Source organism: Moschus berezovskii, chromosome 16 (assembly GCF_049115385.1).
Source record: "Moschus berezovskii isolate FMDL1 chromosome 16, NW_MosBer_1.0, whole genome shotgun sequence".
NCBI classification, from domain to species: domain Eukaryota; kingdom Metazoa; phylum Chordata; class Mammalia; order Artiodactyla; family Moschidae; genus Moschus; species Moschus berezovskii.
The window spans coordinates 22,590,319-22,615,002 of record NC_142475.1 but is presented as its reverse complement, the minus strand read 5'-3'; the positions used below and the strand labels follow the sequence as shown (position 1 = coordinate 22,615,002).

General features: G+C 37.2%; 1 protein-coding gene across 1 annotated transcript in view; it reads right to left on the bottom strand.

The window, feature by feature from the left end:
* ZFPM2 (zinc finger protein, FOG family member 2) overlaps nt 1-24,684 on the bottom strand; it is a 524,508-nt gene that overhangs the window by 236,923 nt on the left and 262,901 nt on the right. The window contains exon 4 of the mRNA XM_088844752.1: nt 20,692-20,810. Coding sequence (XP_088700878.1) covers nt 20,692-20,810 — 119 coding nt within the window. The remainder of the gene's footprint in view (nt 1-20,691; nt 20,811-24,684) is intronic.

The window sequence follows — 24,684 nt, the reverse complement described above, 5'->3', positions numbered from 1 at the left end:
TTATCATTAATAGATCCTGGCAAAGGAAAGAGCAGCCCTTACTGGGGTCTAAACAAATTTGGGTGAGATAAACCAAGGTTGCTGAGAATTTAAGGCACCAGGTGTTCCTGAAGTCATTTTTCAAAGTTTAAAATAGTTAGATTTTAAGTGAACAGGGACGTGTAGAATGATTTTAGTAAAATGAACATGCAAGGGGAAAAATGTCCCTTTGTTATTGATACGGGTGCATCCATTCGTCCTCTGCCCATTATATCCATTCTGGTTATTTCTATGCTTTGATCTAATTAGGGTATTTATAAACAGGTTAGTTCTAGCTACTGAATGAGGTTAAATGCATTAGCTATTTGCAGTCTACCAGACATCAATCTAATAAATTAATCTCCATCACAAGAAACTGAAAAGGTTTGTTATTTTCCTTAAGTCTTTGCTCCAGTTCTAGTATATTCACATGATACTAGGTAAGGCACCTTAATACAAAAATACCTCAAAAGAGCTTTTACAAGCTTTAAATCTAAGATTCTTGTACTGCATTGATTCATTCATCCATTGGCCCCTATGCCCTAGTATACAAAAGCTCACAATTATCAATATTTAACTTCAATATGTAACTTTTCATTGAAGCGGGGAAGTTCATGCAATCTACAAAAAGTCAGGATGACTTTTTAACTACTCATTAATGACAGCTTAATAGACATAATGGGAAATTCTATCTTAGGTCTATTATATAAATCCATTGCTGCTTCCTGAAACTGTTATGCTTCTTACATTGAGCTAAATAAATATTTGCATAGAAAAAAGATATTAGTGATCATTAGTCTAAACAATTAATAAAACACAAACAGTTTTGCTAGAAACTTACTATTGAATGGGCTTCCCTGGTGGCTCAGACAGTAAAGAATCTGCCTGAAATGCAAGAGACCCAGGTTCAACCCCTGTTGGGCAGATGCCCTGGAAAGGGAATGGTTACTCACTCCAGTATTCTTGTCTGGAGAATTCCACAGAGGAGTCTGGTGGGCTTCAGTCCCTGGGGTCACAAAGAGTTGGACATGACTAAGTGACTAACACTTATTTACTACTGAATAGGTCATTACTCCCTCTTCTTTTATAAAAGAGAGATAGAAAGTCCTTTTCTGATCACTGTGATGCAACATATAAAGTTAAACAAATGATATAAAGGGATTAAATTAGTAAATGTGATCAAAAGGATTTTTCTCAGTTATTTTTTCATATATCTTGAGAGCATGATTATGATTATTACAAAAGCAATGTTATTATTCACACTCTGTCCAGACTTCTCTGGGGAGGGGGAAGGGAAAGTCAAACTATATCTTAGTTTGTGTTTCTCTTTTCAAATGGGTGATTAATTACAGGTGCTGAAATCTTTTGGATAATCACTGAGGATGAATGCATCGCTAAAATCAGCAGTACATAGAGAACTCTAAAAGCTACTAGTTGTTAACATGGTAAAACAAAACAGAACATTCTACACATGGTATCTTGTCTAAAAATAATGCAGTCATTGACCTCAACCTTATCAAACTGGTCCCATCATCAAGGTCAAATACAACAGTAAATAACTTCAGTAGGACATGAGCACACCATAAGTATTTATGAAACAACTATATCTGTACCTTGTATCTTTCTGTAAAAAGTACTCACAAATAAAAATACTTTTTCAGTCAATGATTTTAATTTTGAAATAGAACTGTGAGATTTGTCAAAGATTTAAGACAACAAGTTTATCCACTGTTTTTTCTTTTCAGAACCTCCATTTCTATCTCAATACCATAATAGAAAATACACATGGGCAAATTTCAAAATGTATCAAAAGAGACCAAAAGCTGAAAATGTTATCGGTATATACCCTTATATATTAGGAGATATTTTTTTACTTTGACCAAAGGAAAAAGAACATATGATAAGTTATTCAGACAATCTCTGGGCTTTCATTTTTTGGGAGAGACATCACTGATTAATGGATGGATTCTGAGGCATTCATTGGGCTTCCCTGGTGACTCAGTGGTAAAGAATCCGCCTGCAACGCGGATTCAATGGGGTTCAATCCCTGGGTCGGGAAGATCCCCTGGAGAAGGAAATGGCAACCTATTCCAATATTCTTACCTGGAAAATCCCATGGACAGAGGAACCTGGCGGGATGCAAGCTGCAGTCCATGGGGTCCCAAAAGAGTGGGACGTGACTCTTGTTTGGCAACTAAACAAAAACAACAAGCAACTGAGGCATTTTGGGTCTAGAGAACTATTTTATGTCTATGTAAGCAGATAAAGGGACAGAAACAGCACAGGTATGGTGCTAGTTTTCCAGACTTGCAACACTTCACATGAGTTAGCCATTGGCTTGGTTCACAGAATGGCAGGAATGTCAGACAGCTAGCTATATTTGAGTTTCTCTTAGAAACCACCACGATGCACCCTGCTAATTCTCTTTCCAGTTTCCATTCTGCAACAATGAATCAAACAAAGAAAGGAAACTATCTGGAAAAAAAATGATTAGTTTGTGGAAACATATATGGAAATACTGATTTTTATTCCTTCACACACTATGGGGATCTATGCAAATGTCACATAGTGAAACTAGGGGCTGACTCTGCTGTCAACAGGCTCATCACTATTTTTCATCTATGTAACACACACACCCACGATATGCTCTTTTTCTTCAGCCTGCTAATCAGGGCAGTGGTACCTGATAGTGGATGATTGACTAAAGAAATCAAGATTGAACTTATCCCCTGAGGCACGCTGTACCTCAGATTAAAGAGTGCACATGTGGCATCCTGAAAATGCAATCCAGCTGCTCTCACCTCTTAACTCCCTGACATGGGAACCAAAGACAATAATCCTTACAAATCAGAGCTGCTGTCTGTAAAGAGGGAGCATAGAATTAGAGGGAGAAATTCAGAGATCTGGACTGACTCAGTTAAATAACTTCTTTTTGGACTGACTCAATCAACTAAATTCTTTTTTAAAAGCTTACGGCTAGTTTTTACTTTCTAACCCATGCATTCTAATCTCAATGACAAATTAAGAACAGCCATATTGGATGCTAAATGCTTAAAACCAAGATGATTTTTTTTTTCAAAAGAATGGATAGAAGCTGATCCAGAAATTTTGCTGTATCACAAATGCAATGAGGTTTATTCCAAGAACTGAACAAAAATACAGGTGCTAAAACATCTTTTAAAAAATCTGTAGCACCTTTAATTACACTGTCATTAAGAAAAATACTTCTTTAGCTATTTCAGAAATCATATCTCATTAAGTGATGGTTAACAGAAATATAAAGACTTACCTGCTACTGCTAAGTCACTTCAGTTGTGTCCGACTCTGTGCGACCCCACAGACAGCAGCCCACCAGGCTCCCCCATCTCTGGGATTCTCCAGCCAAGAGTACTGGAGTGGGCTGCCATTTCCTTCTCCAATGAATGATAGTGAAAAGTGAAAGTGAAGTCGCTCAGTCGTGTCCGACTCGCAGCGACCCCATGGACTGCAGCCTACCAGGCTCCTCCATCCATGGGATTTTCCAGGCAAGAGTACTGGAGTGACCTGCCATTGCCTTCTCCGTCTGAGAGCTAAGACTTACCTACTATCTCATAAATAAGAGTACACAGAATAATAACAAAGTTCATCCTGATATAGGATCAGATTTTTAATGGCATAAAGAGCATTATAAATATCAATGGAAACTATAAAAATGTAATTAATGCCTATGGAGTTATGAAGTTACCTCTTTTTAATATAAGTTTTCTAGCATATTCAGTTACATTCAATAGATAGCATTCTTCTTAAAGTATAATAAAGAAACTCAAGTGCTAACTTGAACCACTCTAGCGAACATTCAGTCACTTCACTGGGAAATCTGCTTTACTCCTACATACTTCAATGATGAAAGCGCTTCCATGTTATCAATAGAGCATTAAAATTAATATCCAGGTGTAACGCTGTTGGAATCCAAGACTTTTACCATGTTAAGGTTAATTTTTTTTTATTTTAATTCTGTTATTTCACAACTAGTCAATATAGATTAGATAGATTTGAGATGAGTCACATCTGCAAAACAGAAGCAAATTACTGAGAAATTAAGTTCTATAAATATTATGAATACTTTGTATTATTTGACATTAAAAAATAACTCTCCCTACAATACCTTTCAGGAGAAACTATGGTAAAACAATACAGCAGAATAAGATAAGTGAAAGCTTGATTGCTGTAACTGACTACCTAAAGTGGACTGTACTTCTTATTCCTACCGATTTACCTTTTTTTCAACTTTAAGATAACTAACTACATATGAACTAAGGAAAGACAGTTGGAGAACTATTGAGAAGATGCAACTCAAATAGGAGGCTGTGCATTCCTTTGGATGCTGTCAAACAAGCTAAAAGGAGATGACTTGCTTCTCTTTTCAAAACCTCAGTGGCTATAGCAATACTACAATGTGAGTGGTATATAAAATTTGCTGCAAATATTAGCAATACTTCATAACAATAATGCCAACTAACCACTCATTTCTTAAGTTTAAAGATAAATGCTGAAAACTGAACATACTATTCAGTATCCCTAAATCAGTTAAACTGTTTGAATCATGGATAATCACAAAATACTTATTATATCACTCTAATGAAGGTTATGGACAGCTCTCAATAATTCAAATGCATAGAGAATAGAGAGTAAGGGGAAATGAAAACTCACAGAAAATCAAACAATATAAAAGGGTACTTTGCATTTTATGTTTGTATACTTTTTCATTTCTCACATTTTCTCTTTCTTTTCTTACTATATTTGCCACTAACGAACATTAACATTTCTATAAGGCTCTAGGTAATCAAGAATTAAAACACCTTTTTCATCATCCAAATTTATACATCAAAATGTTCTATATTTATTCTGTTACCTACTGGAATAGTTAAAATATCACTATGGTAATTTGTCGATTACTTGCTTTGCCGTAAGATAAAATAATGAAATTATGAGGAAAAATGAGAAACATTATCAATATTTACAATGTTGTCCAATCTATGACAGAATAAAGCACTAAGTTTTTGTAACGTTCAAAAATAGAGGTGTGCTTTATTTCATGATACTATTTTATTTAGGAAATAAACACATCACTTGAGTTAAACAAAATAAAAATGAAAACACCAATCTTATTTGTTGACTTAAAAATCAACCATTGTGTCGTGTGTGTGTGTAAACTTATGTGTGTGCATGGCTGTGTGTGAATATTTTTTGTGTGTGTTAGGTTTGCTTAAAGTATATATAAAGGGTACATAAAGGGTATGGATAGAATCAGTTATATTTAAATATTCATTTAAGGAGTAATTATGCTTGGTGAGAATTTAGTTTTTGTACCCTCACGTTTTAGCAGAGTTCCTGACCTGCAGCACATACTTAACTGAGTCAAACTTTCTTCAAGATGTCCTGCACAATGCATCTAACATCAGAGAAAGAGATTTTATGCATTCAATTGATAGTAGTTAACAGCAAGGGAAGACTGTTAAATTAGTTATGAAATAATACAAATAATTACCCCACTACCCTCTCATGTAAAAAAGATAAAATAACTGCAAAAAAGATGAAAATGACACACCACTTGGAAGACACACAATTTGGTGGGGGATTAACTAGAGTGATAAGTTAAAATGGGTCTGTCTCCATTCTTGTATCCAGCCCCTTAAGTCACCAAAGCCCCAAAATTTCTATTGGGCCCATTCCAGCAAGTGTATTTTATGATTAACTTCAAATACAAATAGATGGCCTTATAAGAAAAATCTGAAGGCTCTTTACAAATGCAAAGTAAGACTGAGAAAAGTGAAAGTCCCTCAGTCAAGCCTGACTCTTTGTGATCCCATGGACTGTATAGCTCACTAAATTCTTCGGTCCATGGAATTCTCAAAGCAAGAATACCGGAGCGGGTTGCCATTCTCTTCTCCAGAGGATCTTCCCAACCCAAGGTTTGAACCTGGGTCTCCTGCATTGCAGGCAGATTCTTCACCATCTGAGCCACTCCAAATATACCTATCCTTCTGGGATTTCTTTTTTTAGGAAGAAAAAGTTGAAAGGACATTGGTAACTATGTCACTTTCTTTCTAGTTTATCTATCCTTATACTTACATACAAACATTATTTTAAACAAAACTTAACAGCCTGAGTTAAACAACAAAACAAAGAGATTAAAGTTGAATGGGAGTGTGTCTACCAGCCAGGGCTCAGTAGAGAGAATACACTTTACCTCTAGGCCACTGAGCCTGCCTAAGTGAGCATACTACCATCCTCGGTATGTGAGGTCACTGCCTATCATTCATCCCTTTGACAACCACTTTGTTTTGGACTCTTTATGCCTGAATGTTTGTTTATAACCTGCCAGAATAACAGTGGAGTGAATACAAGAAAATCCTAGTAGTATCTATTAGTTTAAAGATTACAGCTGGTTACAGGATGACAACTTTTCCGGCCCCCCATTCACTAATTGCTCTCTGTTTTCATTATATTGCGCTATGCTATAAAATACTGCTTCTATTTTACTGGCACTTCAGTTGTCTTTTTTTTTTTTTCTTCCTTTATGGGTAAGAATGACTTTATTTTAGCTAGGAATATCAGCTCAGTTTCTAAAGCTCACCGGAATTCTCTTAGCTATATGAATTTTTAGGAAACATTTAATGTTTTTTTTTTAATCCAGAGCAAAAATAGCACATTTATCCCCTCTCAAATCCCAATAAATAACAAAGGTACATTAGGCTCCAAAACAGCTTAACTGAACCACATGTGAATCCAAAGGCCTGCCAAAATAGAATCAGCATTATAAAAGGTAGTTTCATATTTCATCCAGCCATAAAATAGGAACCTACAGTATATAAAATGCACTGACCACTTGCACAGAGCTCACGATGACAATACCGTGGAAATGCATTGTCAGCAGATAAGTGACGTCCATATACACTCTGGGAGTTTCTTAAGTTTTTTGTGTTTTTATTTATTTCCTTTTTCTGTTTTATTTTGTGTGTGTGTGTGTGTGTTTTATCCTGGATTGGCTAATCACAGATTACGGGAACAAAAAACTTAAAACAGCATCTTGAACCTCAGTCCCTCTGACAGTTTAAGAATTTCACCATCGAAATATTTCATTAGAAAATCTTCAAGAAGCAGCAGAAGGTTTGGCACCGAACCCTTAGGATCCCATTAAGGGCCTCTGCCATAGTCCATAGCTCGTCTAGTCCAAAACGGCACTCTCTACTCTCACAAATTCTCTCCAAAGCCATCTGAATCCTCTTTTCCTTATCAGGATGATACAGACTCACATCATCCTTGGAGCCTTCTGACAGGGGCGACAGCAGCTGGGGGTGGGGGATGCTACAACTGTTCATTGTTTCCTTTCACAAAACACTGCCACAGGGCGCAGATTAACACCAAAAAATAGATGGCTGCAACCGAAGAGAAACATTTTTCAGAATGCCTCCACTTGATTAATGAAGTAATGGAGCAGACCACGGGTTGACTTTTGTCACACACTCTTCTTCCCTCAACCTTCTCCTTCTGGAGAATCAGCCACGATCGGAACACTTCTGCCAACATCCACTCGCTCTGAAGAGTCATTTTCACAAAGTTTGAAGGAAGGCCACGGTTATTAAAACTGCCTATGTTCCCTGCTGGAAATATTCAGGTAAAGGATAAATTCTTTTCACCACCTCTGAACTATTGTGTTGAAGGCAAATGCTAACTCTCTGCCAAGCCCTCCAAACTCCTGCCCCCAGAGTTGATACTTTATTTGACATATACTTGGTAGCTCATTTGTAAAGAATCCACCAGCAATGCAGAAGACCCCGGTTCAATTCCTGGGTTGGGAAGATCCACTGGAAAAGGGATAGGCTACCCACTCCAGTATTCTGGCCTGGAGAATTCCCTGGACTGTGTAGTCTGTGGGGTCGCAGAGAGTCAAACATGACTGAGCGATGTTCACTTTCACTTTGGATCCTGATGCTTATCTCAGATGCACATGAGGCTGTCACTGGGCACCTTCCACAGAATAACATTCTACACATGCCTGCAATGACTTTAAGATGCAAGGTGGTAATAATGACACATCCAAGATTAGCATCAGAACCCAAGGGACTCGTGCTGCCCCTGTCCATGAGATAATGCTTGCACACAGGGTGCTGTGCTGTGACTAGTTGCTCAGTCATGTCCGACTCTTTGAGATGCCATGAGAAACAAACGGTATTTGCTTGACTTCTCAATAAAAGCTAAAACCTAAGGCCCATGAACTGCCTTTGCTCTTCCAAATTTTGTCCCCATTCTTTCTTATTTTACGGTGCATCGCTGTCTGCCTTGTGATGTGCCTTATTCACTCCATTCTGTACCAAGCTCTAAAATGCCATAAGTAACGAAAGAATTGTTAGCATTTTAAAATACAAACTGAACTCAAAAGTGAATCAGACAGGGTAAATTACTTTTCCAATTGTCTGAAATCCCCAATCACACACCTGAGAAAAGCTTTCTGAAGAAATACTCCTTACAAAAAGAAAACACAAAGGAGCCAGGATAATTCAAAAAGCAGTTTGACCACTTAACCTTTCTTTCTCTTCCTAAAAACATGTTTTTCCTCTTGTTTCTGTGGTGATTGTCTCCTTAGATGATAAATACTCTAAGTACATACCTTGCACTTCTCTAGGCTATAAGTTCTCAGAATGGTGATGCTAGCTAATCAATAAGTGTGTGTATGTTTGTGTGTATATAAATACATGTGTGCACATGTATATGAAGATGTATATGTACAATGACAGCCAAGAGTGCTTTTTCAAATATGTTCAAAGAGGGGACAGAAGAGAAGAGGCTGGAAGCACAGTTTGGCAAATTAAGGGAATGAGTAATCTACTTTCTATTCACAGGCATAATAAAAAGTAATCTAGATTGTATAACAATCTGTATATTTTTCAACGTGACTAAATGCATATAATTTTATATAATTTTACAACAACTCTAAGATGTAGAGCTGGTGTTATGACCCCCATTTTATAAATGAGGAAACTGAGAGCAGGTGTGATTATCCAAGACAGCACTTTGGGTAATAACAGTTGGGACTAGCATCAGACTACTCTGACCACATCATGGGCTCTTTCCCATGCTTTCTCCCCATTTCTGATCTTTACAAAGTGTTAGTGTATGTTTCTCAAAATTACTGAAGGAGAAATACTCAGCAAACAGCCTGCCTCTGGCTCCTATTTCCCATTAGATTTTACATAACTGTTCCATATATTTTCATTCATCTTTCTCTGTCCTCATATTAATAATCAATTTCTAAACAAATTAATCAAGAATTTATTCATGAATTTCTATATAGAGCAGCTTATCTACCTTCAAAAACGAAAATAAAATATATCTTATTTTTACATGTATCTTTTACTTACAGTTAAACCTTGATTTTTGGTTATGATGTTTTATAATATATGATTTAGTCTTTTCTATTTAAATTAATTGGATTTTCTTTTGTGATGTCTCCCAGTACTACTATTATTTGAAAGTCCTTCCTTATTCAGAGGTGAGGTAACTATTTATGTACATTATCTTAGCAGTAAACAGCTTCTGAGATGGCCCCCAGTGTTCACAGCCTTTGGTTTTAAGCCCATGTACAATGCCTTTCCCTTCAGAGTGGGCTAGACTTGCATACTCAATTTTAATAAAAAGAATTCAGCAAAAGTGATAGGATGCCTACTTCCAAGACTAGTTTATGAAAAGACTATGATTTCTGTCCTGGGCTCCTTGTCTTGCTCTCTCATTTGCTTGCTCAGAGAGGAGCCAGCTGCCATGCTATGAGCTTTTCCTGGGAGAAGCCAAGGAGGCAAGGTACTGAGGCAACAGCCATGCGGTGACCTTTCAAGCAGCTCTTCCTTTGGTTGAGACTTCAGATGACACCATAGCCCTGGCTGTCACTTTTTGAATCCAGCCTTGTATGAGACACCCTACCAAAGACACATAGATAAGCAGTGCTCATATTTCTGACCCTGAGAAAAAAGTATGAGAAAACCACAAGACTAAGGCACATAACTCTATGCTTCATTCTGAGCTCCTGACCTTTAAAATAGAAAGAGATATAAACCATATAAAATAGCACAAATGATACACAAACTACTAGAATCAAGAAGCCATAGTTTTGTTGAACTAGGGCAGAGGATTATATTTTAAAAAGTGATATAAAAGCTAATATAGAATACAGAATGACTAATACTAATGCAGAATGACTTTAAATTCAACACTTAAATGTATAAGGAAAAGAGATGCTCATCTCCAAAAGAGAGTTTCTCAAGTTTGCAAGTTTACAAAAACATTCTAGAATATTATTTTATTTTTCCTTCATAAGTAAATGTAAGAATTATTGCCTCTGGACATCATACAACATCAACACGAGCCTTGTAGGAGTCAGTTGGACAGAGTCAGACTTACAGACCTGCCTCCATCAGGAAAAACCTCTTATGAGACTAAAGACTGACAATGCCAACTGAGAGCTAATGTTAAGATATGATATTTAATTAATGGTGTCCTGGGAATATCTATTGATACTTAGTTATAAAATATAGTCAGATATTTTATGAGTCCAATATGTCCAATTTAAAGGGTTATGCCTATGTAATATTGATTTGTAAGAACAAACAAAAGGAAAAAAAAAAAGCACTTATGTCCATTTCTTTAACAGTTATCTCCAAGTTACTGAATGTATTAATTATGCCCAGTAGACACCATTTGCTAAATTTGTGTAACACTGGAACAATATATATTATAACCATGTAAATAATAGGGAAATGCTCATGCTGAACAATTGTTTTATAAAGAGCTGTGGAATGGCAAGTCTTGAAAAAAGTCAAGGAGAAAGACTTTAAAAGGCAAGCCAGATATATCAGCAAATAATCAATTTGGGTTAACATTGTAAACTGCTCCTCATAAGAGTGTTCTCATTTTACCTTCTCCTCCAGCCAAAAACATTTTTTCCAACTTTATATTTCATAATTTGTATTATGGAAACAGCAGAGTTATAGTTTGCAAATCATTCCCTTACCACCCAAGAATCTGATAGAGTTTCCTTAGGGATTCTATCTCCTATGGGACCCTGAAGCTTGAGAAAAGATTTACAAACAGGAACAACTCCATAAAGAGAATCCGGATGCCTAAACCAATAGCCAAACTGCATCTTTCATACCTATGCTCGTGGAAAAGGTTGTGTTACTCATTAGTCTATTCAACTTTATATACATTGTCTTCTTAGTAGAGCAACTTTAATCATATTAAATGCCATGAAGTTATATATTATATATATAATAAAATCTATATATTATTATATATTATATTATTATATTAATAGCATATCACAGAGTCATTTTAATAACTCCATGAGAAGACCATTTTCAATAAAATTCTCCTTGGAATTCTATAAAAAGGGAATAATAAATAATCTTAAACAAACCAAAAAAAGACGTTTTCTGTTTATTCAAACTTAGCCTAAGTAAGTATAAGTAAAGAGCTTTAGCCATGAAGCATAACCCAAAGGCAAAATGTGTTTACATTTCAGGCACAGATCAGTAGGTTAGACCCATAAATAAACCTGTCTATATACGGCAAGAAATTGTGTCTTTGTATTCCTACCTTTCAAATCCAAGTGCAAACATAAAGAACCTAGAAAGATTTCACCATCAGAAGAAAAAGCAAATTAAAGGTAGATTGAGATTAGCAGACAGATGAGCTACGTATAAAAGGTGTAATTTTAGGAGGCAGATACAAATTATTAGGAAGGCCAAATATATGTTTTCTTCTCAACATTATTTTCCCACATTACAAAAGAATTCCATCCACAGCCAATATCACTATGCCTACATTATAATACAATAAATCCCTTCAGATCCATATATAAATGACCTCGCTCATTTGCTTCAACAGATTTGAATTGTTGAGTAATTCCTTAGTGTTTGGTTTCTTTCTTTCTGACTCAGATTCTACAGGATGCTTTCCCTAACTTGGGACTTCACGCCAATCTCTCTTCTCCCTGAGCACTCTCCTCTTCCACAAATAAACAAAAAACAAACAAAAAGTTTTCCTCTGATTCTAGAAGCCAAACCAACACACCATTTTCCAAGGCTCTGCTGCACTAAGTGTCTTGCCTCATGTCTTCTTGGAGAAGCTTTCGCTGTCCACTCAGTTTCCATTAATTCTCCACATGGCAGATAGAGTATAAGAGAAGCCAGGATCTTGGCCTCCCTCAGGGACAAATCTACAATCTCCATCAATAATGAATTTCACCAACGTTTCCTCAGAGGAACAGGGTACAATTAAAAAGGTTATAAGTCCTTGCACTACTAGAACCTAAGGGCATCCGTGAATGAAACTGGCTTAAGCCCAATTAGAGGAATCAGTACATTTGTCTTCTCTTGGAACAACCCTGCTCTTACAGTTCCCATCAATTCAGTATAAATCTGACTGATCTTATCCAAGAAGTTAATAGAAAATTGCTCACAGTGGGCGACTGCCACCTCAGTTTCCAAGCAGAGACAGATGGAATTTCCCAGATGGTTTGTCACTGGAAAGTGCAAGGCTGGATGAGACTTCACAGTAAGCATGGTAGAGCAGAATACCTTCTTGGCCTTCACCCAGGTCACAGTGAAGGATTGAAAATGGATTCTGTTACAAACAAATCATAATTGCCTCAATGGGTTCACTACCTTGTCCTCTTTAGCTACTTCAAAGGGGTGCTGAAATTAGTCAACATTTATCAAGAAGTTGTCATAGGCATATCTTTCTGTTAGGTAAAACCTGACAAAATAGACATAGTTATCCTCCTCTACTGCATATTACCTTCAAGTGAGATTAAGAAAAAATCATAAACAAATAAAACAGGAACAAGAAGGCGTTAACTGTGGAACTGTATTGCTAAGTTGGGCAGATGAAGAAAGATCTAAGAGGAAACAGGAAAAATGGGCATAAAGACTCAAGGAGAACACAAAGCTCTTGAATAAAGAAAGATGTGCATCATTTGCTGATACTGGAGAAAAGTTAAAGGAAAGAATTAATTGACTCATTTTCTAAAGGTTATTTACTGAGCCCTTGCTATAAACCAGACATTGTTCTAGATAAGAAGGATACAAAGATAAACAATAAGTACACATAGTTGGTGGCACGAGTGGCAAAGAACCCGCCTGCCAATGCAGGAGACATAAGAGGTGGAGGTTTGATCCCTAGGTTAGAAAGATCCCCTGGAGGAGGGCATGGCAATCCACTCCATTATTCTTGCCTGGAGAACCCCATGGACAGAGGAACCTGGCAGGCTACAGTCCATAGCGTTGCACAGAATCAGACTACTGAAGCAACTTAGCAGCAGTGTATGGGTGAGATAGACAAGTAAAGAGATATTTGGAATTAACAGTAAATGTTCTCATCCTAGTAAGCCTAAAGATCACAGAAATATCTGAGGAGTTGATATCTATTCCAAACTGGAGGCTTCAGGGAAGGTCCACTTTGGGGTAACCTGGGGCTGAGTCTTGAAGTGAGAAATGGAGTTAGTGTGATAAAGAAGGGCAGGAAGGCGGAGCACAGGGCTTTATGGATGATTAAATAGCACAGCCAAATGCACAGAGACATGAGGAAAAGAGTACATTCACATTGTAGGTAGCTGAGGTTGACTGAAAGCCCTTTCTCCGGAGTTTGGCTTCTCTTGTGCCCTTGAATGATTTCAGGCACACAAGTAACAAGTTTTGCTATAAGGACACACTGTGATTTGGGTAAAGAAAAAGAAGACAGGAAAGAAGGCAGAAAGAAGAGTTAGAAGAATACTGTGATAATCAAGGAAGAAATGATGGAGGTTTCACCAACAGCAGTAGAAGCAGAACAGAAAGAAGGGAGCAGACGTGAAGAAAGCAGGAGTTATGGTACTTGGTTCCTGGATGTGAAAAGCATTCTCTTGGAAGATGTTTGGCTCTGAATGGATGACAAAAACAAAGCTGCCAATTATAGGCAATCAAGGAAAGGTGTGTGTGTGCTTGTGCCTACATGTGCATGCACACACACATGACTATGTACGTAAATGGACCTATGGGATGTGAGAGAGGAGAGGTAGAAGTGGAAAGAGGGTGACATGGAATAACTCCTGGAATGGACTGCCTGCAGAGGCAGCAAAGGAGAGGCAGCGATTTAGGTTTAAAAGTGACTAAAATTTGGAAGGCAGGGAAAAGGGCACAGAGACAGTAGGTGGAAACAATAATAAACTCTCCTGACGACTGTTGAGTTGGAGGAAGTCAGTGGGAAAGTTTCAGTTGAAACGTGCTATTAGAGAAAGGGTAAAAAGCCAAGGTTAGAGATTTTTTAATTTAAATGTCATTTGTAAATTAGTAGCTGAAGCTTTGCGAGTGGATAAGCTCCCTGAGGCACTGGGAACAGAGGGAGAAGAGAAGAAAGGCCATAGTGTTTTGGGAAACACAGTTAAATTTAAAAGAGCCAAGACCCAGAGAGACATGAGAAGTAGAAAAGTATGGGAGTCCTGAGCCCAGAGTAGAATGAATATTAAAAGGAGGATATTATTCACAATGTCAACATCAATGGAAAGAATATGAGACCCAACAAAAAGTCATGCCTCAGCAACATTATAAATTATATCACTGAGAGGGTGAAGCTGGGAGGGTGTGGGTGGGGTCGGTCAGATTGCTCATGGTGAGGAAATTCAATTAGATCATATTTTTATTTTAAAGAGCATTTGTTGAATAGCTATTATTTGCCAGAGGTGGTGATCTAGAATTGAATAATTATGATTTTAAAAAATCTATACTGTCTAGAATCTCAGCAATAATTTGGATATTATGTTCCAATTTATTTCATTATTATATCGTAGAAGCTGTCTTGGAATGGCTTTCTCAGAAGGTTACCTTTAGACTGATTCAAGTGCAAGTAGTTTATTCGGAGGTGACCTCAAAACAGTTCAGTAGAGGTGTGGAGAAGTAAGCAGGAAGGAAAAGGAAGCCCATAAAGGATGTGTTATAAAACTGGCTGGAGCTCAGTTTTACTGGCAAACTCTAACAGATCTTGTAAAACACTCTTCAAATCCTAATGGAGAGGCAAGGAAGCAGGTGGGTATTTATCCACCAACTTCTGTCCCTCATTGGTTAAGGATTACTTTTGGAAACATTAATTCTCCAGCATGTCACAGTTTGACTGCTTTGCAAAAAGTCTGCTCCTGAGGCTGGAAAAAAATGTCCTCAAGTAGAAAGTCAGAGATGTTTCCACTGAGCAGCCTTTGACACTATAGGTGAACGCTAGAGATCTATAGGTAGAGATATAGTCGCTGTAGGGTGGGCATAACATGAAGCTTGAAGACTTGCAATGAATGGGCTCAGGGACTGGTACTGGAAGAGTTAGAGCTGGAAGGGGACAATGGAGATATCTGATAATTCTAATATTTCCCTATGATGTAGATCAGGAACCTTTAATTCTTTCCTCAACCACATTTCTATGATAACAACTACCCTAAAATTAAGATGGAATTTAATGTGTACATTATTTTATTATTAAATCAATAAAATTTTACCTAGAGTACCCTTTATATGTACACTTTCTGTTTCTAAAATTCAGTATCACAACCTCATGGTAAAATAAAACAAGGCTCCCTTCTGATTGAATGACATCAATAAAATGAAATTTCTATGTCAAATTTCATTTGCTGAATTTAACAGATTGTGATAAGTTTACTATTACGTAGTAGGTAACCTGGGACTTTCTATTTATGTTCTGTTTAATTAAGTATGCATGTTGCATGATTCCAGCAGGCAGTTGTCTGAATAAGACTAGTTACCTACTGAAAGCTGATTCACTCAAAAGACAGAGAGAGAGCAAATGTCACTAATATTGTAGACACCAACCTTCCAAATAATCGGTGTTGCCTGATAATTATTAAGCACTTACCATGGGCTAGCAGAGCAGAGATTTAGCATATTACAAAGATCTATGTCTTCAGGAGAAAATGGGAGAACTTCAAAGGCACAACATATAAATACAGAAATTCTAAAACACCTCCAAAACAGATACTGATCACAATTTAAACTGATTTTTAAAATTCCTTCCTTGTCAATAGTCCTTTGATATTTTCAATGAATAAAATTGTAAGACTTTCAAAAACATGAAATTTGGGTCATTGTGATAGCATTTAATGTAAACTATTTCTTGACACAGAAGTAGGATGTTGGAAAGAAAGCTAGGCTCCCTTACTGGCTAACAATTCATACAGGAGTGGAAGACTGTACCTGAAAAAACTAAAACTTACAATATACCACAGACCTTTGGAAACTGTGATGGTTAATTGTGTGTATCAACTTGGATGGTGTTTTTATTGAGACTGACATTTGAATCAGCGTACTCTGAGTAAAACAGATTGCCCTCCATAATGTGGGTGGGCCTCGCCCAATCAGAAGAAAGCCTGAGTAGGAAAAAAGACTGGCATCCCCAAATAACAAACATCTATACCATCAGCTCTGCTGGGCCTCCAGCCTGCAGACTCACACTGCAGATTTTCATCAAGCCAACTCTATGATCGTGTGAGACAATTCCTTATGAAATATATAAACACACACACATCACACACCTTATTCTGTTTTGCTGGAGACCCTGGACTAAAACAGTGTCCTTGGAAAATAGTCAGATCTAGGCATGTAAAATCCCCAAATGCCAAAAGTCTAGTTTTACTTATTTAATTTGGTGTGTCTTTTCAGTTTTAAATTTGAAAGATTTTAATGGACCCATTTTTACAGGTGACTGAGTAGTAATAATATTCAGTATTTCTTGATAATTCATGTATGCTACCTCATTTAATCTTTACAAAACCCTGACAAGCTAGGCAGTAATATTATCCTTATATTATAGATAAAATTTCTAAAGACGGTATTAGATTGCAGCATGGGTGTCTCAACTCAGATTGAGTTGATCTTGGTCTAGTCATTCAGCTTCCCAAAGTAGCAATTTACTCCTGTGAAACAAAGGGGGAAAAAAAGGATATTATCTTCTCATATGCTCATGCAAGAACTAAACAAGATATAAAACCTATAAAGCACTTTGACCCTACGCGGCCCAGTGAAAATATTAACTATATTCTGCTGTTAAGCATAAACCTAACAAGATAATGAGGTGTGAACAAAATTTTATTTATTTCTATGTTCATTGTATTATATGATTCCAAGAAGAGTTTTTTTTCAAATCAATTCTTTTGATGTTTCCATATAGCCTATATTTCTGGTAATGTTCTATATATATATCCAAATGTCTGGTCTGCAAAGGCTTCCTGCAGAAGGTGGCATATTGCTAATGTACTTCAAGATGGGAACTTGAAAGATATAAAAAGGATTTGACATCTGGCATGGTGACTCAATTAATTACTGTATTGGATTAATTAGTTTACTGGGTCTCTTGAGACAACATCATGAGCCTGAACAAAGTAACATAACGTTGGTGGGTGAATAAGTAATTTAAAAGAGTGCACTAATTCCAAATTTGATTTCAGGTTGGGTAAGGTAGGGTAAGGTAGAGTTAATAGATTATATATTGTATGATGAAGAAAATTTATCTTCAGGATATAAAACCTATATTAAATGACTGTCAAAATTATAAAGAGGTAATAAAATTGTGGAACTCTTTGAATTAACACCTAATTCTTCAGTCATGATAGTTATGAAGTATCATAACAAGTATTTTGCCCAAAGTAAGAAAAAAGAACCTGCTTGTGATCATTGCATATTTTCTCCCAAAGCTTTTAATAAATTTAGAATTCATGTAAAGTAATTTCTAATAATTTTATCATACTCAGATCATGTTACAGATGCTGTTGGGAAGGAGTGTGATCTGGTATTTATAAACACAGATTCTGGAATAAAAAGGCCTGAGCCTTAATTTTCTTATCTATAAATAAGATTTTAAATAGGACCAAATTTGCAAGTTTGTTTTGAGGAGTAAAGGAGCTAATACATTTCTAGTCCTCCATATAGTGTCTAGAAAAGAATAAGTACACACTGTAACTTACACAATTATTCTGTAGAAGTAACAGTAGTGCCAAGAGCACTACTAGTAGTATTTAATGACAAAAATCAAAAGTAAACTCTAGGAAAAAAATACTATTATAAAAAAAAAAATTTAAGTATATTTTAGCAAAGCAGCTACATTTTAAAATAGAGGAAAACTCTAGTTTAGGGAAATAACATGAATCAAATGTTTAAATTCTAAGAAAAAAGAAGAAAACTAGGTTATTAAGATTATTTTCTACTAAATAATTATTCACCACAACTGGGTTTTTGATACCCTAAAGAGTATCCATTCACTTCAAATAGTACCAAGAATACCACGTCACATCTATAACCAAATTATTTAAATGATATTAAGTATGGCATAAGATAGCTTTAGAGTGGTACAGAAATATGAAAAAAAATTATATCATGTCTAAAAAACAGGAAATTATTTCACTGAAAAATTACACTTCCACAGACAGGTTTACTTTCCATACATTATAATTTAGCATATGCTAAAGATGCATAAAAAGCATCATTCTACATATATATCATGATATAAAGATTAATAAAAAATTACATTTTCACAGAGATATTATGCTGATCTAATAAAAAGGAAAACATGTGTTTCTTACATTAACAATAACTGACACCTAAGTGGCATTACTCTTTTGAAGAAACAGCAGACAAATGACTAAAGTTTGTGTTGGTGTCTGATACACAGTGATAAATAAGATAAATATCTGGTTGCCTAAAACATTTCGAAAGAAATGCTAGAGTACCAATAGAAATGCCCAGATAAAATGGGTTTTGAAAAGGATTTAATTCAACCTTTGATGTTAAGACAATCTTCCCCTTGCCTTTGTTTGATTAAGCAGTATAATAGCTAGTATCACCGTATCAAAGGAATCAACAGAACACTCCACTATACAACTCAGTCACTAAGGTCAGCAGGGTCTGTGGAGCCACTTCCAAACCCCTTCTGCAGCAGGTACACTGGACCACCACACATTACACTGCTCCCGATTATTATATTTAGCCTGCTCCGTCAACTTGTTTGGTTCTTAAATACATGTGAAGTCTCCTACTTTATCCTTTTACAGATAAACACAAGGATTTAGAAAGTAAAAAAGCACACTTCTAGAATCTCTTACGCTGTTTAAAAGTTGGATGACACAAATGTTTCTTATTTATTCCAGTCAGTCATTCAGTTCAGTTCAGTTCAGTTGCTCAGTCGTGTCCGACTCTCCGCGACCCCATGAATCACAGCATGCCAGGCCTCCCTGTCCATCACCAACTCCCGGAGTTCACTCAAACTCATGTCCACAGAGTCAATCAATAACCTCTTTCTCATTCACATGGCACTAAATAAAGAGTTCTCACAAACTAGTTTCTTTCATGTAATAACCGGAAGAAGTGATTTCTTTCATGTAATCAACTGAAAAAGGAAAGCAACATTGTTGAGTCAAGGACACTTGTTAAAACCCCTCTGGGAGTACTTAGCCCTCACCCCCACCACCTCAATGCAGATAGAGTCATTTAGCAGGCATGAAACTCTTCCTACATAAATGGCATTTAGAGAGAGGAACTTCCATTTCATATATATATAATTTCTGGATCTCCTAAAGAATATAAAATATTTTATCCCCAAGTTTCATCACTTGTATTATCACGCATAATAGGAGAAGTCCTAGTGTCCTGATTCCGGACTTTGTGCATGTTACCTTACTAGGCAAAAGGAAATTAAACCAGCTGGAGCTAAAGTTGCTAGAGTATCCTGGATTACTCAGGTAGGCCTAATGTAATCACAAACATTCCCGAATGTGGAAAGGGGATACAGAAGAGGCAGAGGCAGAATAAAGATATGTAAAAGACTCACTTGGCCACTGCTGGTTGTGAAGATGGGAGGGAGCCGTGAGCTATGGGTTGTGGACAGCCTTTAGAAGATGGAGAAGCAAAGAAAACATCTGTCCCCACCTTCTAGAAGCTCCAGCAAAAAAAGCCCTGCAGACACTTTGATTTTAGCCCCGAGAGATTCATTTCAGACTACAAGATGATGGACTTGGGTTGTTTTAAGCCACAAAGTTTGCGGTAACTTACTGGAGCTGCATTAGGAAACTAATATATTGAATTAAGAAATCAAGTTTAAGTGTAATCAAATACTCCATCTTTCCATAACTTTTTAAGATAGCTAATCAATCATTCATATAATTTTTCCCAGAGGTAGACTTTCTAAGCTCAGAATATTTACAAAAAAGTTAACAAGAAAAATTATGAGTACAAATAGAATTGCCAAGCAATATCAAGGTTGTTTATTTCTTGTTCATCATTTAAACCTGTAATGTATGACAATTTGTGTCATCTTAAGAAGAAAAGCATTTGTATATATTATTAAATATGAACAATATTAGTCTGGCTATGAAGACAAAGCAACCTTATAAATTACCTTACTAAATAACCATTCAGTGTGATTAACCTGTTTCCTTCTAAATTCTGCATATAATACTGTCAGAGACAAACCACTTGGAAAATATTCCAGTTTTACCGTCCATGAAAAAGAAAAAGCAAACTGTTACTTTTAGTGTTTTCACCAGGAAGCAAGCAGAGATAATTTCTGTACTATGACAAAGTATTAAGAGTCAACCGTCTCAGAACTTGCACATACCAAGGAATTATTATTCAAGTCCATCTTCCCAGCGAATGGTCCCCAGGTGGTTCCCACTGGAAGTTGCTGCCGACTCTGAATTTTTCGCTCTCCATCTTTCTGAAACACCTCCAGCTCTCCTGCAGACAATGAACACATAAGCGTTTAAGTACTTTCACTTGTGTTTTACCAACAGCTGACTCTTTTTGTGTGCTTGGTCTACACGCACAATATTCTCAGGATTCATATAACAAGAATCGATTATGTTCATTTCAACTGATCTTGGTATCCTGAGAGGACAACAAAATTGTCCTTTTAACTGTATTCACATTTAGTCCAATTTGTTTCTTGAGTTGTTGCACACTGATCGTCTACTGTAGGGCTTCCCAGGTGGCTCAGTGGGTAAAGAATCCGCCTGCAATGTAGTAGATGCAGACAAACCTTGATTTCCATCCCCCTATTAGGAAGATCCCGTGGAGGAGGACATGGCAGCCCACTCCAGTATTCTCGCCTGGAGAATATTGCGCCTTGCATGGACAGAGGAGCCTAGTGGGCTACAGTCCATAGCGCGGCAAAGCGTCAGACATGACTGAAGTGACTGAGCATGCATGCTCACACATCTACTGCAGTCAATTCTATTCAGTAAATCCTTAAGAACCAGAAATGATAACACATCTTCAAAAAGCACTGATACAATGTAAAATCAGACATTAGGACAATAACTTAGAGTTAAAATTCATACATTTGATCACCAATGTAAGTAAAACATTGCAGTTAAAGATATATATGAAGTGAAGTGAAAGTCGTTCAGTTGTGTCCAGCTGTTTCTCCAGGCTGGAATACTGAAGTGGGTAGCCTTTCCCTTCTCCAGGGGATGCTCCCAACCCAGGGATTGAACCAAGGTCTCCTGCATTGCAGGCAGATTCTTTACCAGCTGAGTCACCAGGTAAGCCCAAGAATATGGGAGTGGGTTGCCATTTCCTACTCCAGGGGATCTTCCTGAGCCAGGGATTGAACCTGCATCTCTTGTGTCTCCTGCATTGGCAGGTGGATTCTTTACCACTGTGCCACCTGGGCTTCCTAAAAAGACATATACCTGAGGCCATAACTCTGCTACAGTGATACAAGACTTCTGTGAACAACATGGAGAGTTCCTTTTTTTTTTTTTTTTAAGTGCTTGGTGATTTCCTGAAATTACTACTAGTTTCAGTGGATAGGACAACTACATGTGCAAACAGTGGAGGTGCATGTTTTCCCAAATAAAAAAACAATGTTCAATCAAAGTCATTATGCTTTTATATTTGGTACTTTGAGTGAAGTCGCTCAGTCGTGTCTGACTCTTTACGACCCCATGGACCGTAGCCCACCAGGATCCTTGGTCCATGGGATTTTCCAGGCATGAATACTGGAGTGGGTTGCCATTTCCTTCTCCAGGGGATCTTCCCAACCCAGGGATCGAAACCAGGTCTCCCGCACTATAGGCAGACGCTTTACCATCTGAGCTACCAGGGAAGCCCATTTGGTACTTTAGGCAAGACTTTATGCTACAAGCTTGGACAAGAACAGGCAGTTTAGGTTGATATTCTCCTTTATTTCTTTCCAATTATTACTTTGCAATCATTATACTGAAATAGGAAATAAAGACAGTATTCAATGGCATACAGTAGGAATTAATCAAATACTTAAGAAATAAATGAATGGATTAATAAATAATAAATAAATGAAGCCTTCAAAACGTCAAAGAATGGCCATTAAACCTAAACAATGTTTGGGATAAATTAAAAAAAAATCTCAATCAGGAACTGGAGACCTTCTCTTTAAGTACTTAACTCTATGACATTCATGTTCTGGGATTATTTCCATACTATATTATCACACTAAATTTTTTAATATTTCAAAATATTAATCATAATAATGTAATTTGTTATTTTTAAAATAGAATTTTATCTCAACCTGTTTAAGACCAGACCTGAAAATGGGAGAAATGGAATAGGAAGAAATATGAATGTTAACCCATATAGAATAGCTAGCTGACACTCAGTATGACACTGGGATCTAAAAAGATATTATACAAATCAACTTACTACAAAACAGAAAGAGACTCACAGACTTAGAGAATGAACTCAGGGTTGCCGGGGGTGAGGGGGAGAAGGATGTGAGAGTTTGGGATAAACCCGTTACATACTTCTATATTTGAAACGGATAACCAACAAGGAACTACTGTAAAGCACATGGAACTCTGTTCAATGTTATGGGCAGCCTAGACGGGAGAGAATCTGAGGGAGAATGGATACAAATATATGTATGGCTGAATCCTTTCGCTGTTAACCTGAAACTATCACAACGTTGTTAAATGGCTTAATTTGTATACCTTAATACAAAATAAAATGTTTTAAAAATCAGAATGAATTCAGTAATCACCCTTTGCAAATGATATATAAGTCATGGTAGGTGATACAAAATATTTGCTTTAATTTGACCTTAGTTTCCCATCAAGTTAATAACTAAATTTAAATATATAGCTTTAATCTTGATGCTTTCAAAAGCAACACCATAGAAATAGAGTTTTCAAATGATAATTTTCTCCAAATATATGCCCAGGAGTGGAATCACTGAATCACATAGTAACTTTATTTTTGGTTCTTTAAGGGATATCTATACTATTTTCTATAGCTGCTGCACCAATTTACATTCCCACTAGTAGTGTGTGCTGCTGTGTGTACTGAGTCATGTCTGACTCTTTACAACCCTATGGACTGTAGCCTGCCAGTCTCCTCTGTCCATGCGGTTTTCCAGGCAAGAATACCGGAGTGGGTTGCTATTTCCGTCTCCAACCACCAGTAGTGTAAGAGGGCTCCTTTTCCCCCACAAACTGTAATTCAAAAAGATACATGCACCCGAGTGTCCACTGTGCTAAGTCGCTTCAGTCATTTCTGACTCTTTGTGACCATATGGGCTATAGCCCACCAGGCTTTTCTGTCCATGGGATTTCCCAGGCAAGAATACTAGAGTGGGTTGCCATTTCCTTCTCCAGGGGATCCTCCCGACCCAGGGATTGAACCTGCATCTCTTATATCTTCTGCACTGGCAGTCAGTTTCTTTACCACTAGCGCCAGCAGTACTGTTTACAACATCCAAGATGTGGAAGCAACCTAAGTATCCACAGACAGACAAATGAGTAAAGATGTGTACACACATACAATGGAATATTATTACTTGGCCACAAAAAAGAATGAAAGAACATTATTTGCAGTAACATGAATGGATCTAGAGAATATCATACGAAGTGAAATATCAGACAAATATCATATAATATTGTTTGTATGTGGAATCTTAGAAACAATACAAATGAACTTATGTAGAAAACAGAAATAGACTCAGACATAGAAAACAGAATTATGGTTACCAAAGGGGAAAGAAGGAAGAGGGATAAATTAGGGGCTGGGGATTAAAATTACACTACTAACATGTATATATGGAATCTAAAAATATGGTGCTGATGATGCTGGGAAGGGCTGGGGGCGGGAGGAGAAGGGGACGACCGCGAATGAGATGGCTGGATGGCATCACCGACTCTGTGGACATGAGTTTGAGTGAACTCTGGGAGTTGGTGATGGACAGGGAGGCCTGGCGTGCTGTGATTCATGGGGTCGCGGAGAGTCGGACACGACTGAGCGACTGAACTGAACTGAACTGAACCTAATGCAGGGCAGGAATAGGGATGCGGATGTAGAGAATATACTTGGGGACACAGCGGGGGAGGGAGAGGGTGAGACAAATTGAGAGAGTAGCAAGGAAAGAGATACATTGCCATATTAAAAAGATAGCTAGTGGGAAGCCGCTATATAACACAAGGAGCTTAGTCTGGTACTCTGTGACGACCTAGAGGGGTGAAATTGGGGGTGGGTGGGGTGGGAGGGAGGTTCTAGAAGGAGGGTTACTTGTGTGTGTGCGCGTGCTAAGTCACTTCAGTCCTTTGAGACGCTATGGACTGTAGCGCTCCAGGCTCCTCTG